Raw genomic sequence first — 16,391 nt, 5'->3', positions numbered from 1 at the left:
TAACCAGCCATTTTGTGATTAAAGTTGTGGTTAGAGTTGGATCAGAGCAGACACAGAACAGGCAAGATGTAGATTTTTTTTCCCTCCCTGGTGACGCCTCCCTGCCTCTCCAGTTTTCCTTTTTGGAGGGGGGTTCACTGTGCACATGTCAGTGGATTCTAGGCATTTAGTTTCAGTAAAGAAAGCTTTTGAAACTCTTGACTGGAGACCAGTGAGCCCATTCACTCCCTGAATGAGGCAGGCACCTGTGACAGGTTTAGCTGTGTGAGATTCTTGAAGGCTGGATGAACTCTACCACAGAAGGGACTATCCTGCTCCCTTGGGGAAGGTCATGCTCGCAGGCTATGCCCAGAGGACAGGGGCTGAAGATCAGTGATACCATTCCCAATGAATGTGGCAAGCACCTGTGATTAGCACGAACACCAGTCTAGGAAAGGTTTTAAAGAAGAGAGTATTCCACTTTTTGTTATGAGGAGGTGTTTCTTAATTTAATTTAAAAACTTTTCTATACTGTTGTTAAGTTAAATACCGTCGCAACGGTTTACATGTAGGCACATATTTAATGTAGGTAAAAGTGTACTATAGTACATTCTAGCAGGTGCCGTTAAAGGTTTGGTTACAATATATCATTAGACATAGACATTTTGCGAAGTAGTTCATGACCAGTTGTACCAAGGTACTTACACCGGTAGTTTTATCACACATAATATTATAGTTATGTTTGTTGTGGTGTAGAATTCATAGACTAATCTATTGTAAAGTTCTACGTACTGTGTGTCTGTGCCTTTCTGTCTTTTCCTGAATAATTTCTCTCTATTCTTTCGTCTCTTTGTAAAATGCTTGTTTAAAAAGCCATGTTTTTAAACTTTTCTTGAATATCTTTGATCTCTGGAGGCATTGTGTTCCAGATTATGGGTCCTGCTAGTGATAGGGCTCTCTCCTTCACTTAGGTCAGTCTTGCTGTTTAAGCCTCCCCACCTCACTGAGTCTTGGCTGGATCAGCAGGTTCCTACCCAATGACCTTTCAAGCCAAGGAGTCACCAGTGCAGAATGACAACAAGGAGTGAAGTAAGATCAGGGAGACCTCTCTGGGCCTCCACAAGAATGGGACCAGGACACAGGACTGGATGCTCAGGAAGACACTGGACTTTCAGGTAGGATTTTTGAAATGCTAGTAAGATGACTGCTGACATTGGAATCCTGGTTATACCACTGGGAGAGCTTAAATACACACATCACCAATTGGGAAGCTCAACTAGTTTTGCAGAAGGTAAGGACATCTACCCAGATTGAGACACCCTAACTGTAATGGAAACAGCATATAATTGTAAACTAATTTAAAGATGGACTTTAATTTGACATTAAACTAATCAGTAAATTATGATTTAACACCCAGTTCCTGTTCCTGCCTGTTCTTTCACAGAATCTCCCTCCCAGGGATGCCACAGCTACAAGCAAACACACAGAGGGTCACTCACTGGTCCTAATCTTTACCCTGTGCTCTTAATTAAATAATTTAGGGTAAGCATAGCCAACCTGTGTTCATCCTTACCTCCCATCACAATGACACAATATACAGACCCTGACTGACTGGAAATATACATAAGGCCGCAGCTTTATTATTGGTCTGACAAGGGAATCTAACCTAGATACTTGAGCCCTTCTATCTATCTATCTATCTATCTATCTATCTATCTATCTATCTACCCAGCCCCTTCCTTAGAAAAGGTGGAAGAAGAAGAAAGAATGAAAGAAGGAACCAAGCTAGGGGATATGCACAGGATACTCATTTCCAGAGCCATTAGCCCACCTTGTGCAAACAAGGCCATGGTCTTTTCTGGAAGTCAACACTTAGATGGATGGTCCCAGGCTGCGTTCCCCATTTAAGCAAGGGTGCCAGCCCTCTGAATCATATCATGACCACATCAGGTGCTACTTACCGCCACACCAGGACCAAGCCAGTCCAGATGGCAGGCAGACCAATCATGCCAGAACAATCCTCAATTTATGCCCCAACAGTGATTGAGGGCCCCCTTCCATTAAGGTTATGCAGGTCCTCCCCCAAATCTAACGTCCCCAAGTTCCAGTATCCCTGTCATGGGGACTGGGTAGCCCAGTAATGGGCTTGCCCAGATCCTTCTCCACCACAGCTGGGAACCTTTTAGCCCAACAATTACCCAAGGCTCTCTTTGGATGCCCAGTAATAAGTCCTGCCCAATGGGAACCATATGCCTAAATGTAGGCACTTAGGTGTTTAGCTCAGGAAATGTAAATCAGTACTGTGTACTTAACTTGCTTTCCCTATCCGCATTGTGCATTTGGCTTCACCCAATTTTTAGGTGCACAAAAATAGGAACCCAGTGAAAAACTCAACTAAATATAGGTGTTCAACCCTAGTCAATTGCAAAAGAGAAAAGTTAGGTTTCTATTCTAAACCCTTTAAAAAATGTTCTCTATGAATAGTATACAAACCAAGCTTTATAAAATAAGATCAATGCTCCAGAAATGGGAGATGGTGCTGTCCAAAGCTAGTAGGCTGGGGCTAGAGAATGGGCCATCCTGGACTGGGCCTCAAAGACCACTCTGCTCCAGCCACTTATGCTGGGTGCTGGTGCCAAGAGAGGAAGAACTGCACTGATTATTGCATCTGGAATGACTTCAGGGGTGACAGTGATACTGAAGATTGCGCCTCCAGAGAGGCCTGCCATGCCCTAGAGAGACAGCAGTGAGTGTGGAGACCTGGCACAGCTGAATAACAGCATGGAGCCCTTATGTAATGAGCTTTAGTTATGTTTCTCCTTTTCAAAAAAATTACCTAAACTCTATCTTAAACAAACATTTCATGTTCTTGGCTTTACTTAGAATTTCTAGTAAAATTTGTATTGTCTTACTTAAAAAAAAAACCAAACAACTTTTATTTACATAAGCAACATAAATTGTGAGGTCAATATTTGAGGAATTTAGCTGGATAACTTGTAAGTTATCCTGCTAAATACTGATATTTGAATATCTCCAGTACCTATCCAGCTAAATTTTAGCTATATAATTTACTATCAAACTAAAATTTACTCAGATAAAAAGGAGGTGTTCAGGGGGAGTTCCAGGGTGAAGTTCCTTTACCTACTTAAGTCAACCAGTTAACATCCATATTCAGCATTATCCAGTTAACGTATCTGTCTAATTTTAAGACTGCTTTTTCAGGAGTCCGAAAGTTACCAAGGTAAAAGAAGAAACTTAAAAGAAAAAGAAAACAAAGAGTAAACAGCAGTCCCCCGAATGCAATAGTGGGGCCTGATTCAATGTCTCTTCCTTAGGTCTTGGCTGGCTGCCGTGGAAACACGTCCTGCCAGGACAAGGCCATTGCAGCAATCAGCTCATTATGGCAATAGGGATGGGATCCAGGAGAAAGAGTTTGGATTACTATCCATCTCCCTTCCCTTATCCTCCCTTAATGCTCTCTATATAGGCCAGGTGTGATGGCCGTGGGGAGGATACAGTCAAGGGCTGCCAGTGGGAGAGGAAAGTCAATGAAAGCCAGGTCTGGCAGCTCCTAGGCAGTCTAAAGTGGCCTTCCTGGATACATTCTCAGTCATTTTCCAGCCTCTAATCTTGCAACTATTTCACATTTGATGGCTGCAATAATCCAGTTTCACAAAATATTTGGAACCTTGGGATGAACCTATATTCTTCACTGTCAATGCACCCCCATTTAAAGTCAGTAGTCCAGTGCTCATTTCTAAACTAAGACTTTTATGACACTTTAATCTTTATGGGAGGCAAATGATTTCCACACTGTTTTACAATCCTTAGCCCTCGCAGGTCTAGACTACTGTAACTCTCTTTACCCAGGTCTTCCATCCAGTTACCTGAGATCACTTCAAATAGTCCAAAATGCTACAGCATGCATTTTAACTGGTGTTTGTGTTTAGGATCACATCACCCCCATATTAAAATCACTCCATTGGCTTACAGTCTGCTGGCATATTAAAACCACTTTGTCCTGTTTTATTTTGTGTATATTATTTTATGTATGTTATCTTGTACTCCGCCCCAAACTTTGGAGGGCATGGTCAATAAATATTTTCATTAAATAAATAAATAAATAAATAAATAAATAAATATATAAAATAAACACTGCCTGTGCAGATGGAAGCACCAGACATTTACACAAAAGGGGGTAATTATGGGAGATTGTTGATAACTGTATTAATGTTTTGGAATTGCGACACTGATTGTTTTGAAAAATGTACCTGTAAAATCCCGGCGGTACTTCTTTCACTAAAAAGTTTTTTTCCATATTTTGAAGCACATCATTCAACATTCTAATTCGGATGGGATCTCTCTCCTTAGGATTATTAGCTGGTCGCATCTCATCTGATTGGAATAACTGTGCACTATCTCTTAGATTTCTAGCCATTGATAACGTGTGATTATTGGCTAGACTGTCCCCTAAAAGACAAGAAAATAAACATCCGAGAATCACTTTAGTTAATGACATCAGATGAATATAATCAGTAAATTTATATAAAAACAATATATGAAAATAACCTTATGGGATATCATTACCACAAAGATTTATTCTATGTAATTTCTCCCATTCTTGTTTATCTCCTGAAATAATGGTAAAATCTGTTTTCACAAATAAGTAAAACAAAAACTTTTAATTAACTGTAGTATACTTATTGGAGACAATTTTCTGAATTATGCAGATTTTTGCAAAGGCTGAGGATGATTTTTCCCATGGACTTTGCATCAACTTTCAAAGGGAAAGCAGCCACATTGATCACCTCCTTTTTCTATGGATACATGTCCCTTGATAAACACAACGCATAGTATTGAAAATGCAAAACTACATGAGGGCAATATTCAATTGCTAAGTGGCTCAGCTAGTTAGCCACTGAATATACCCAGCTTTCTTAAAGTTATCCCCCCTCAGAATGCCCCTGATGTTTCAGGCTAAATTCTAGTAGAATAACTTGTTATCGGGCTAAAATTTAGTCAGCTAAATCTCTAAATATGCTGGGTTTTTACATTTAGACAGTTATCCATCTAAATGACTTTCGAATATTGACCTCTAAATGTTTTTGCCTCTCCCCCAACCTAAACCCACCTCTAATCCCATCTACCTTTTCCCATGGATAAAAGATTGCACATTGTTGATCTATACATGCAATTTTGGATACATACAGACAGCTCTTTTAAAATTGCCCTTATTTAAATACTGCATTTACCATTGGTATTCCGATGAAATACCATTGATATTCTGATAAAAGCCCAAATTTCTAACTCAAGATGGCAACAAATATTAATGTAGAGAACCCTACTTGGTTTCTCACTAGTAGGATTATTCCATCAGTGTAGGTAGAATAGAAGCATTCTTAGGAGGTTTATAGCTACCTATGTAAGTTGCTACAATGGTAATATCCTGGCTTTATAAAAACCAGGGACACCATTTTGTAGTGGGCAGAATGGAGTTTTTATTGCTGCTGGTATTGTTTATTTATTTGGCGGAGAGTACCCTTGGACCTTAAGGAGTAAAGCCTGGATCAGATGGATGAAAGGGTAACTCATCCATCTGTTTTACTTCTTTTTGTATTTTGCTTTGGAGGAAATTCCATCCAACTCTCCTTCATCTTTCTTTGCCTCTTTGAAGCCTGGAGTTTTATGTTTGGTCCACCAACTAAATTCCCTAGGGCCTAGGGAATTTAGTCACTATCATGGGGAAATTAGATTTTTCAGGAGTCTCTCATCCTGAAAGATCCAAGACCCGTCAATCTGACTAATGAATTCACATTCATTCCTGGCAGAAGGAGAGAAATATAAGAAAAAAAGAGCCTGTCGGGAGGCGGAGTCTCGGCTGCGGGATGGGATACAGCAGCGGGTAGAATGAGAGAGAGAGTGACCCCTGTGGTGGGCCATGGAGCGGCAGCACAGCTGCTGACATCAGACTCAGCTCGGAAACGAGTAGACAAATATTAATGACACTACCCAAGGAACAGGGGTGCCAGCAGAAGTACAGTCACTAAAGTACACTGGGTCCATAGAGATGGTATATGACAGGGTCCCTCGGTGAGAGGTCACGGTAGTAGTCCGCAGAGCTGAGTACACCAGTGAGGCTTCCTCATCAGATGTCACGGCAATGGTCCGCAGAGCGGGGTAGACCGGAGAGAGGTCCCACAAAGAGAAACAGGAACCACAGCGTAGTACTCACAATGACTGAAGGTAGTAGCAGGTCTGGAGAAGACTTGGGGAGCGAGGCAGGCAGGAATCCGTGTGAAGGCCCTCCGAGGAGTGGATAGCCAAGAGACAAGATAGGGCCCCCGAGGAGTGGGTACCCGATAGTCTCCAACAGGAAGCAGGAACCGGAACAGCATTGCAGAGAGAGTAGATAGTAGCAAGTGAACTCGTTGCCAAGTCGCTGTCTGTCTGGGCTGGTGAGCTTAAGTATCCAGGATGAGTGACATCATCTGGTGGGGACACCCCTGAGGTTCCTGCCATGACGTGGTTAAAGCAGGTCGGGGAGTGTGCGCGCCTAGGGAACCCCGCGGGTAAGATGGCAGTCGGTAGCATCCATGCTGCTCGAGGAGGCCAGAGAATGGAGGGTGGAAGGCTATTGGTAGCTGGCAGAGGCCGCGAGTTCCTCTAATGGAGCTAAGGCAGCAAACAAAGAAGTGAGCAACAGTGGCCGCAGCCGGCTGCGGCCACAGAGCACAACAGGACCCCCCTTTCTTAGGGCCCCTCCCCAGGAGTTTGGGATTCCTAGGATGAGCCATATGAAACTGCCTGATTAATTCTTTGTCAAGAATGTTAGCTGTGGGATCCCAGCTGTTTTCCTCTAGTCCAAAGCCTTCCCACGCTATTAGGTATTCCCATAGTCTTCCTCTTTTCCGTATATCCAGGATGTCCTGTACCTGATGTCATATCCTCTTCTGATGCCAGAGGCGAGGTTTAGGTGGCTTTTTTGAAAACTCGGACAAAATAAGAGGCTTAAATAAGTAATGAGACGTGGAAAGCATTATGAATCTTGAGTGACGTGGGTAGGCGTAGGCTGTATGTAACTGGACCCAGACGACGAAGTACGGGGAATGGTCCAATGTATCTGGGAGCAAAGCAGGCAGAAGATAGTTTCAGGTGAATGAATTGAGTACTAAGTCATACTTTATCTCCCGGGCTGAATTGAGGGGCTTCCTGATGAGGGTATCATAGCATTTCTTGGACTTTAGAGCAGCTTCTTGACTAAGTCATTTAGTGTCTTCCCAGAGTTGATGCAACTCTTGAGCTGTGGCTTGTGCTGCAGGAGAGGCCACTGACAAGGGTAACAGAAGTGGAAGCAGGGCTGACATCCGTATACCACTTGGAATGGAGAAGACCCAGTAGAAGCAGGAAGATGAGAATTGAGGGCAAATTCAGCCCCAGGTAATAGCTCAGACCAGTCGTTTTGTCGTGAGTTGACGTAGGCCAGAAGAAACTGCTTCAAAGTCCAATTATTCCTTTCCCTCTGACCATTGGCCTTTCGGGTGGTAAGCCGACGTGAGATCCAATGTGATGTCAAATTTCGTACATAAGGCCCTCCAGAACCTGGCCATAAATTGTAATCCCCGGTTGGAGAGTATATGCCTCGGAAGTCTGTGAAGTCGGAATATGTGGCAGATGAACAATCTCGCCAGTCCCGGGGCAGAAGGGAGGCCAGGTAGAGCCAAAAAGTGAGCCATTTTTGAGAACCGTTCCACCATGACCCAAATAAATACACAATAAAGCTCTGGAATTTGTTGCCAGAGGATGTGGTTAGTGCAGTTAGTGTAGCTGGGTTCAAAAAAGGTTTGGATAAGTTCTTGGAGAAGTCCATTAATGGCTATTAATCAATTTTACTTAGGGAATAGCCACTGCTATTAATTGCATCAGTAGCATGGGATCTTCTTAGTGTTTGGGTAATTGCCAGGTTCTTGTGGCCTGGTTTTGGCCTCTGTTGGAAACAGGATTCTGGGCTTGATGGACCCTTGGTCTGACCCAGCATGGCAATTTCTTATGTTCTTATGTTCTTAAATAGTATTGTTGCCGTTGGACATAGGAAGATCCACCATAAAATCAGTTGCAATGTGTGTCCATGGTTCACAGGGTGCAGGCAGTGCTTGCAAGAGACCCCAGGGTCAGCCTGTCAGTGGCTTCCGATGGGCACAGGTGGGACACAACTCCTCGTAGGCTTGGGAGTCCTTCCTCATAGTTGGCCACCAGTAGAATCTCTGAAGTGATGATAGGGTTCTGGCTTGGCCAGGATGGCCCGCTAACAGGGCATCGTGCGCCCATCAAAGGATTTCTTTCTGAAGCGGACAGGGAACCACTGTCTTCCCAGGTGGCACGGTGAATGTGTTCGAAAGAAGCACCTTGTCCGGATGATGTCACGCGTAACATCTGGAACGTCTTCGATGGTGAAGGACCGAGAAAGAGAGTCGGCTCGGGTATTCTTATCAGCAGGCTGGCACCGTGGTAAAAAATTGAACTGAGTAAAAAAGAGCAACCAGCGGGCTTGTTGGTGATTAAGGCGTTGTGCCTGGTGCAGATACTCTAGGTTCTTGTGGTCTGTATATACAGTGACCTGGTGCTGAGCCCTTCAAGCCAAGGGCGCCATTCTTCTAAGGCGAGCTTTATTGCCACTAGTTCTTTGTACCCTATTCCATAGTTGTGCTCCGCAGGGGAGAAGCGGAGAGAGCAGGGATGTAAAGTGTGGTTGGCAGAATGTTGGCTCAGGACTGCACCAACTCCAACTTCGGATACGTCAACTTCAACGATGAAAGGTTGCCAGGGATCCAGGTGTCAGAAGCATGGTTCTCTAAAGAATGCCTCCTTAAGTTTCTGAAAGGCCGATATGGCCTCAGATGACCATTGCGAGGGGTTAGTACCCTTGAGGGTCATGGCAGTGAGAGGGGTGGTCTAGAGGGATAACACACACAAGGTTAGCTTAGCTTACACATTTAGCCCATTTGCCATAATGACTTCATACAGTTCTGTCCTCCGAACTGGTACTTGGGTGTGCCACTTTGCCATTTGTAAGTGGCACAAGAGGGAAATGAGAAGTATGCCTGAACACAGAAGACCAAAATGGAGAAGGAAATCCCCAGAACCCTCTGCGTGTCTTTGGCCTGCCTGGGCTGAATGGACTCTGAGTGACTTACAGAATGTCCCTGGATATCTATGGAGGCAAGCTGGCACCAGACAGGTGATGTCTATTCATAGAGTCACCACAGGGGAGCTTCAGGCACTATTCTCAGGAGTTTGTAATCCACACAGTTACAGATGTGTTGATTGTCTTGACCAGTAAGAGTTTAACCAGAACAAAGAAAGTCATGGGAAATGGGCTACACATCCTGGGAAGCCAATCAGGATAGTTAGTGATGATTTAATCATGCAGTTGACATCACAACTTATGTAAATGATCCTTTGGGCAGTCATGCAAGTCTCTGGAACCTTCTACCCTGTATTTGAATGTTATCTATAAAACAAGGATCACTTTCTGTATACGGGGAGATGCTGGTCAGATTGTAAGACGAAGGGCACCCAGTACCCAGCATCTCCCGAGAACACTTATATTGACTAATAAAAAATACATTATACTTTTACTGAGTCTAAGTGTTCTTGTGTCCCTGGCCATAAGCACAGAGGAAGCTTAACAGTGGTCAGTGTGGAATAGTGTGGAATGAATGACTGATAGTAGTTCATAAATCTCAGGAATCTACAAAGTGTTTTGGGGGCCCGTTGGTTGAGGCCAGTCATGGATTTTCTTGGTCTTTTGGAGATCCATTTGGAAGCCTAGGCTAGAGACCACATAGCCAAGAAAAAGGACCATCTCCTGTTCAAGGGAACATTTCTCTAGCTTGGCATACAAGCGATTGTCCCTTAGGCACTGAAGAACTTTGCAAACATCTCGGCAATGATTCTGGAGGTCCCGTAAGAATACCAAGATGTCATCCAGATAGACTACAATGCACTGGTAGAGCATGTTTCTGAATACCTCATTCATCATGTGCTGAAACACCGCTGGGGCATTACAAAGGCCAAAGGGTATTACCAGGTATTTGAAATGGCCGACATGGGTATTAAAAGCAGTCTTCCATTCATTGCCCTGGCGTATTTGGACCAAACTGTAGGCCCCTCTCAGGTCTAATTTGGGAATATTTTGGCCTCCTGGAGCCTATCAAACAGTTCTGAGATTAGTGGCAGGGGATATCAGTCCTTCTGAGTGATTTTGTTTAAGCCGCAGTAATCTATACACGGCTGGAGGGAACCGTACTTTTTCCCTACGAAAAAGAATCCCACTCCAGCAGGAAACTTAGAAAGCCGAATGAAACCTTTTGCCAGATTGTCTTGTATGTAGTCCGACATCGCCTTGGTTTCTGTTAGCGAAAGTGGGTACACCCTTCCACGAGGTGGTTCAGAATTTGGGAGCAAGTTTATTGCACAATCAAAAGAGTGGTGAGGTGGCAACATGTCCACAGCTTTATTTGAGAATACATCTGTGTAGGTGGAGTATTGTAGCAGGAGACCCGGGACAGACATTGTGGTAGTTAAGCAAGGTAGGGGCAACACATCCTCCAGGCAGTTCTTTTGACAGGAGGAGCCCATTGGGAAAGTTGCATGGTGTCCCAGTCCAATTGTGGAGAATGGAGTTTCAACCATGGTAGCCCAAGAACCACTGGATGAATGGCCTTGTCTAGTACCAGGAAGGTCTCTGTGTGCCTGGATCTGGTACGAAGTCGGATCAGAACTGTCAATCAAGTTACCACTCCAGGCAGCGGCTCACCATGGATGGAGGAGAGCAGTAATGGTGTAGGAGTGCATACCGTGGGGATCCGGAGATGCTCCACCAGCTGTCGGAGGATAAAATTATCACCAGCCTCGGAATCCACTAAGACTAGGGTGTGAAATTCCAGGGTACTTGAGTTAATGGAAACAGGTAATGTCAACGGAGCATGTCAGGCCTAGGCGATGTCCTCCGTCAGAACCTAGGCCTGGAAGTTTCCCGGACATAGTAGGCAGGCGGGTACCACGTGTCCAGGTTGACCACAGTACATGCATATCCCTGATCATAGGCGGCAAAGTTTCTCCTTCGAGGACAAGTGGCTGCGCCCCATCTGCATAGGTTCTTTCACATCGGCAACTTGTGGAACAGCAATCTTCGAGGATGGTACTGGATGGATCCGAGGGGAGTCAGTAGCCACACTCTTAGGTCCTCTGGTCTCATATGAGTGTTCACGAAGACTGCAGTTGATACGGCCTGCAAGGTCCACAAGGGCATCCAGATACTCGGGGAGTTCTCGAGCTGCTAGCTCATCTTTGATGCGCGCACTCAGCCCTTCGAGGAAAATGGCACGTAGGCAGCCCAAATCCCAGTGCAGCTCAGAAACAAGGGTCCTGAACTCGATGACGAAGTCAGTAAGGGGTCTGCTCCTTGATGCAGGAGCAGTACAGTGGAGCCGGCAATGGTCTTATGAGCGGGGTCGTCAAAGACGGAGTGGAAGAGGGCAAGGAAGCCAGGCAGATCTTGGAGGATTGGGTCTGTTAGCTCCCAGAGGGGTAGCTATGTCAGGGAAGTATGCAGGCTGTAAGGAGAAGTGCATGTTGCACTGGTTCAAGAATCCCCTACAGGACAAGGAGTCACCTGAAAAACAAAGTGGTGTCTGCAAGGGCACAGGTGGCTAGAACAGAGGCATCTGTGGAGTAGAGAGTTTGGCAGACCTTGATGCCGTGCCCAGCCAATTATTTAAGATATTTATGGAATTAGCCAAGTTCTCCAAAACTTTCTGCTGATCTGAAATTCACTGGGCTAGGCCAGGGTTGGCCTGGAGGGCCGAGAGCTGGGCCGGGTCCATGGACATGGCAATCTGTTAGGATTTGTAAGTATGTGGACCCTTTGACCGAGGCGAGAGGTGGAACCGCCCAGGGGGAGGAGCCCCACTGAGCCTCACTGTTGGGAGGCAGAGTCTCGGCTGTAGAATGGGATACAACAGTGGGTAGAAATAGAGAGAGAGTGACCCCTGAGGTGGGGCACAGAGCAGCAGCACAGCTGCTGATGTCAGCTCAGAAACTGGAGTAGACAAATAGTAATGGCACTACCCGAGGAGCGGGGGTGCTGGTAGAAGTACAATCACTATAGTACACTGGGTCTGTAGAGATGGTGTATGAAAGGGTCCCTCGGTGGGAGGTCACAGTAGTGGTCCGCAGAGCGGGGTACACTGGTGAGGGTTCCTCTTCAGATGTCACGGCAATGGTCCGCAGAGCAGGGTATACCGGAGAGAGGTTCCACGAAGAGAATATCACAGGAACTGCAGCGTAGTACTCACAATGACTGAAGGCAGTAGCAGGTCCGGAGAAGCCTTGGGGAGTGAGGAAAGTTAGAATCCGTGTGAAGGCCCTCCAAGGAGTGGATAGCCAAGAGACAAGATAGGGCCCCCGAGGAGCAGATACCCGATAGTCTCCAACACAGAAGCAAGAACCGGAACAGCATTGCAGAGAGAGTAGATAGTAACAAGTGAATACGTTGCCAAGTCGCTGTCTGTCTGGGCTGGTGAGCTTAAGTATCCAGGTTGAGTGACATCATCTGGTGGGGATGCCCCCGAGGTTCCCGCCATGACGTGGTTAAAGCAGGTCAGGGAGCGCGTGAGCCTAGAAAACCCAGAGGGTAAGATGGCATTTGCCGGCATCCATGCCACTCGAGGAGGCCCGAGAATGGAAGGTGGAAGGCCAGTGGTAGCTGGCAGAGGCCACGAGTTCCTGTAATGGAGCTTAGGCAGCAAAGAAGTGAGCAACAGTGGCTGCGGAGCATAACACTCCAATGTTGGGAAGCAGCACCAAAACTACCCCTGCAGTTGGGAATGGATTTGAATTAGAAGACCAGACTAAATGTTGGTAAAGAATCTTAGAATTACTGGACTGAAGCCTGTAATGGATTGAATTGACCAAGGAATTGTACATGGTCAATCACATTATTTTAAAATCAGTAAAGTTATTTTGCAACCACATCCAATGTCCAGTGTGATTGTTACTGTAAGCCTTAAGAACTTTTAAGAAATTGCTCAGGGGCTTGAAGAGAAGTCTCTCCTCCCTTTTCCCTTCCTCACCAACAGGAAATCTAGAAGACAGAAGGGCTTTAAAACAGTATGGGAGATTTCAACAGCATAAGCATAAATAAATATATTAAGCCCTTGAAATGGAGGACAACATCTCAGCAATGACACGAATAAAATTAGACACTAGGTAAAAGATCAGTGTGCAACTCAGCCAAATGCTTGGACAAATATTTAGATAACGTTTAATAAACAGAGTCATTCTGTTTGCTATAATCCTTTATTTTTCAGTAGGTGGAAGTGTAACTTAGTGATTAGAGCAGGGGGGGCTATGAACCAAGGAAGCCAAGATTCGAATCCCACTGCCTCTCCTTGTGACCTTGGGCAAGTCACATTACCTTCCCATTGCCTCAGGTACAATCTTAGGCCTAGATTCATCTAACTGCTATAAATATAGCAGAAATAGTGCCTGTAATTAAAAAAATGGGGTGTAATTAGTTTAATTTTCCAGGTATTGCATAGCTATTTTAGCAAAACATGCAATGCATTTATTTTATCCACAATATTTTCACATCACAGCTGATGAGAGAGAGAGAGAGAGAGAGAGAGAGAGGACCTCTATATAGGCTCACAAAAAAGTTAACTATTTATGGCACTAGTAACTTGGGTTGAGGTGCGTTTTGAGGGGCAGTTTTACATGCACAGTCATATGTATGAACAGCAGTTACCATCAGTGAAGATTTAATGTGATAAGGAGGGATGATAGGTGAAAGAAGAGTAAATCTGTATCATGTTCTCTCTACCCAGTTTGATTCACTAACTACCTAGCTGCAATTAAGTCGTATAAATAGTTAAAAAATCAATGGGCCTTTCTTTCTATCTCCTTCCCTCTCCTCCCCTCCTCTCCCGTTCCCTCTCTCCTCTTCCTCCTGAAACAGGGTTTGTGATAAATTCTGTTTCGGCCATAACGCACAGTAATAGCAGGCATAACGCCCAGATAAAAGGTATAGTTATTTCCGGCATTGCATGTTATCTCATGCAATGTTAATCAGCCCTCATTTCCATTTACTCCTCCCATGAATAACATTTTCTAATTTGCATAGGCATTTCACAATGCACTGTTTATTGCATGCATTATGGCATCACCCTATCACCTGCAATAACACCGTAATGCATTTTGATAAATGACCCCCTTAAATTGTAAGCCTTCTGGGGAGAGGGAAATACCTACAATTCCTGAATATAATCCACTTTGAAATGTTAAAAAGTGTAAAATAAATAATAGACTAGGTTTACTGGTACTGGAGGTATATAAAATCACTCTATTACTGGCTTCTTTCTAAGACAACTTAAGTCCAAACCCAGAGATACTGGTTTGCATTACTGCTCACAACAGCATTTCAGTTAATCAGCTTATAAATAGTTAATATAATCTTGATGATCCTGGCTTTATTGAAAAATGGTAAAGAGTTTTCTAACAAAGATATATTTAAATATACACGTTTGCAGAGAAAAAGTGACAATGAGTATATGTGTGTGTGTGTGAGTGTGTGTGAGTTCTCCATCAGAGAACCCCAAAATAGGGTAAGAAATACTGCTAATGTTTTAAATGATTTGAAAGATGCTTAATGCTGCAAGCTTTATTACACAATGGCAAAGAATATCAAAACTATTCAAAAAAATAATTCAAAAAATAAAATTGGCAGAATTACAATACACATATATTTATCAATTGTCCTAGTCAATCATTCCTCATTCACACTGCTTCTAAACTATCTGTAGTGCGATGCATTTATAACATGTACAGATGCAATTATAACATGTATATTAGGGATGTGAATCGTTTTTCAACGATTAAAATTATCGTCCGATAATGTTAATATCGTCTTAAATCGTTATAGAACACGATACAATAGAAATTCTAACGATTTATCGTTAAAAATCGTTAAATCGTGTTAGTGCGCACTAACGGGAGTTAGTGCGCACTAACTCCCCGTTAGTGCGCACTAACTCGATTTAGTGCGCACTAACTGAAAATGATACAAATAAACACTTTCCAGGTCACTGAAGGTCAGTTAGGAATGAATATGTGTTCCTATTGGCTGGCTGCCCTCTTATCTATTGATGTTACCAAGGTTACCACTGAGGTGATGGTTGGGGGGATGGGAAATGGAACTGGAAACTAACGAACACCAACAGAAAATGAAACAAAGTGTTCACACTTCCCAGGTCAGTAAAGGTCACTTAGGAATGAATATGTATGTATGTATTCCTATTGGCTGGCTGTGCTCTTATCTATTGATGTTACCAAGGCTAACACTGAGGTAATGGTTGGGGGGATGTGAAATGGAAACAGTTGGAAGCTTGACAAAAAAAGTAATGTAATGATCAGCACTCACGTGACTAGAACTTGTTTGTTTATTATTTTTGTTAGCAGCACCTGAAATGCTAGTGCATGTTGAATTTGCCAATCACTGTGCATTTTAGAAAGGTGGTCCTGGCTGGAACTATACACAGTTCAAATATATGTAATTGATTGTTGGTAAGTGTATTTTTTAAGTAGCCACACTGGCACAAGTATGTTTACTTTTCCTCCTACTTAACTCACTAGCTCAGCTTTGTAAGAAGGGATTCTCTGCTTGTGTGTTGTTTTTGTTTGGTGTGAGGAGAGCAGAAACATCAGATCTTTATTCAATCTACTACAGTCATCTCTTACAGTGCCCTATCCCTATTAATACCAGGAGTGTTGTGATCTTCCTGCACACAGTGCCCTAACCCTGATACCAGTCTGAGACAGCTTCCTCCCTGCATTACTAGTGAGAGGCTGGCTTCACAGACAGGGGGGAGCTGCCTGACTCTCACTCCTGACTTCCCCCATGTCCCAGCTAGTGAATGGTGTGTGGGTGAGGGGGGGGGGAGGATGGTGAAGTCTGAGACAGCTCCCTCCCTGCATTACTAGTGAGAGGCAGGCTTCACAGACAGGGGGGAGCTGCCTGACCCTCACTCCTGACTTCCCCCATGTCCCAGCTAGTGAATGGTGTGTGGGTGAGGGGGGGGGGGAGGATGGTGAAGTCTGAGACAGCTCCCTCCCTGCATTACTAGTGAGAGGCTGGCTTCACAGACAGTGGGGAGCTGCCTGACCCTCACTCCTGACTTCCCCCATGTCCCAGCTAGTGAATGGTGTGTGGGTGAGGGGGGGGGGAGGAGGATGGTGAAGTCTGAGACAGCTCCCTCCCTGCATTACTAGTGGGAGGCTGGCTTCACAGACAGGGGGGAGCTGCTTGACCCTCACTCCTGACTTCCCCCATGTCCCAGCTAGTGAATGGTGTGTGG

At 44.5% G+C, this 16,391-nt stretch overlaps 1 protein-coding gene across 1 annotated transcript in view; it reads right to left on the bottom strand.

Annotated features, from left to right (window-relative positions):
• Window positions 1–16,391, bottom strand: part of LOC115082265 (inactive N-acetylated-alpha-linked acidic dipeptidase-like protein 2) — a 100,601-nt gene that overhangs the window by 72,290 nt on the left and 11,920 nt on the right. Inside the window, exon 3 of the mRNA XM_029586510.1 lies at window positions 4,251–4,449. Within this exon, the coding sequence (XP_029442370.1) occupies window positions 4,251–4,449 (199 nt within the window). The remainder of the gene's footprint in view (window positions 1–4,250; window positions 4,450–16,391) is intronic.

The sequence above is a fragment of the Rhinatrema bivittatum genome, unplaced genomic scaffold (genome assembly GCF_901001135.1).
Source record: "Rhinatrema bivittatum unplaced genomic scaffold, aRhiBiv1.1, whole genome shotgun sequence".
Taxonomy (NCBI): Eukaryota; Metazoa; Chordata; class Amphibia; order Gymnophiona; family Rhinatrematidae; genus Rhinatrema; species Rhinatrema bivittatum.
This window is presented reverse-complemented; position numbering and strand designations above follow the sequence as displayed.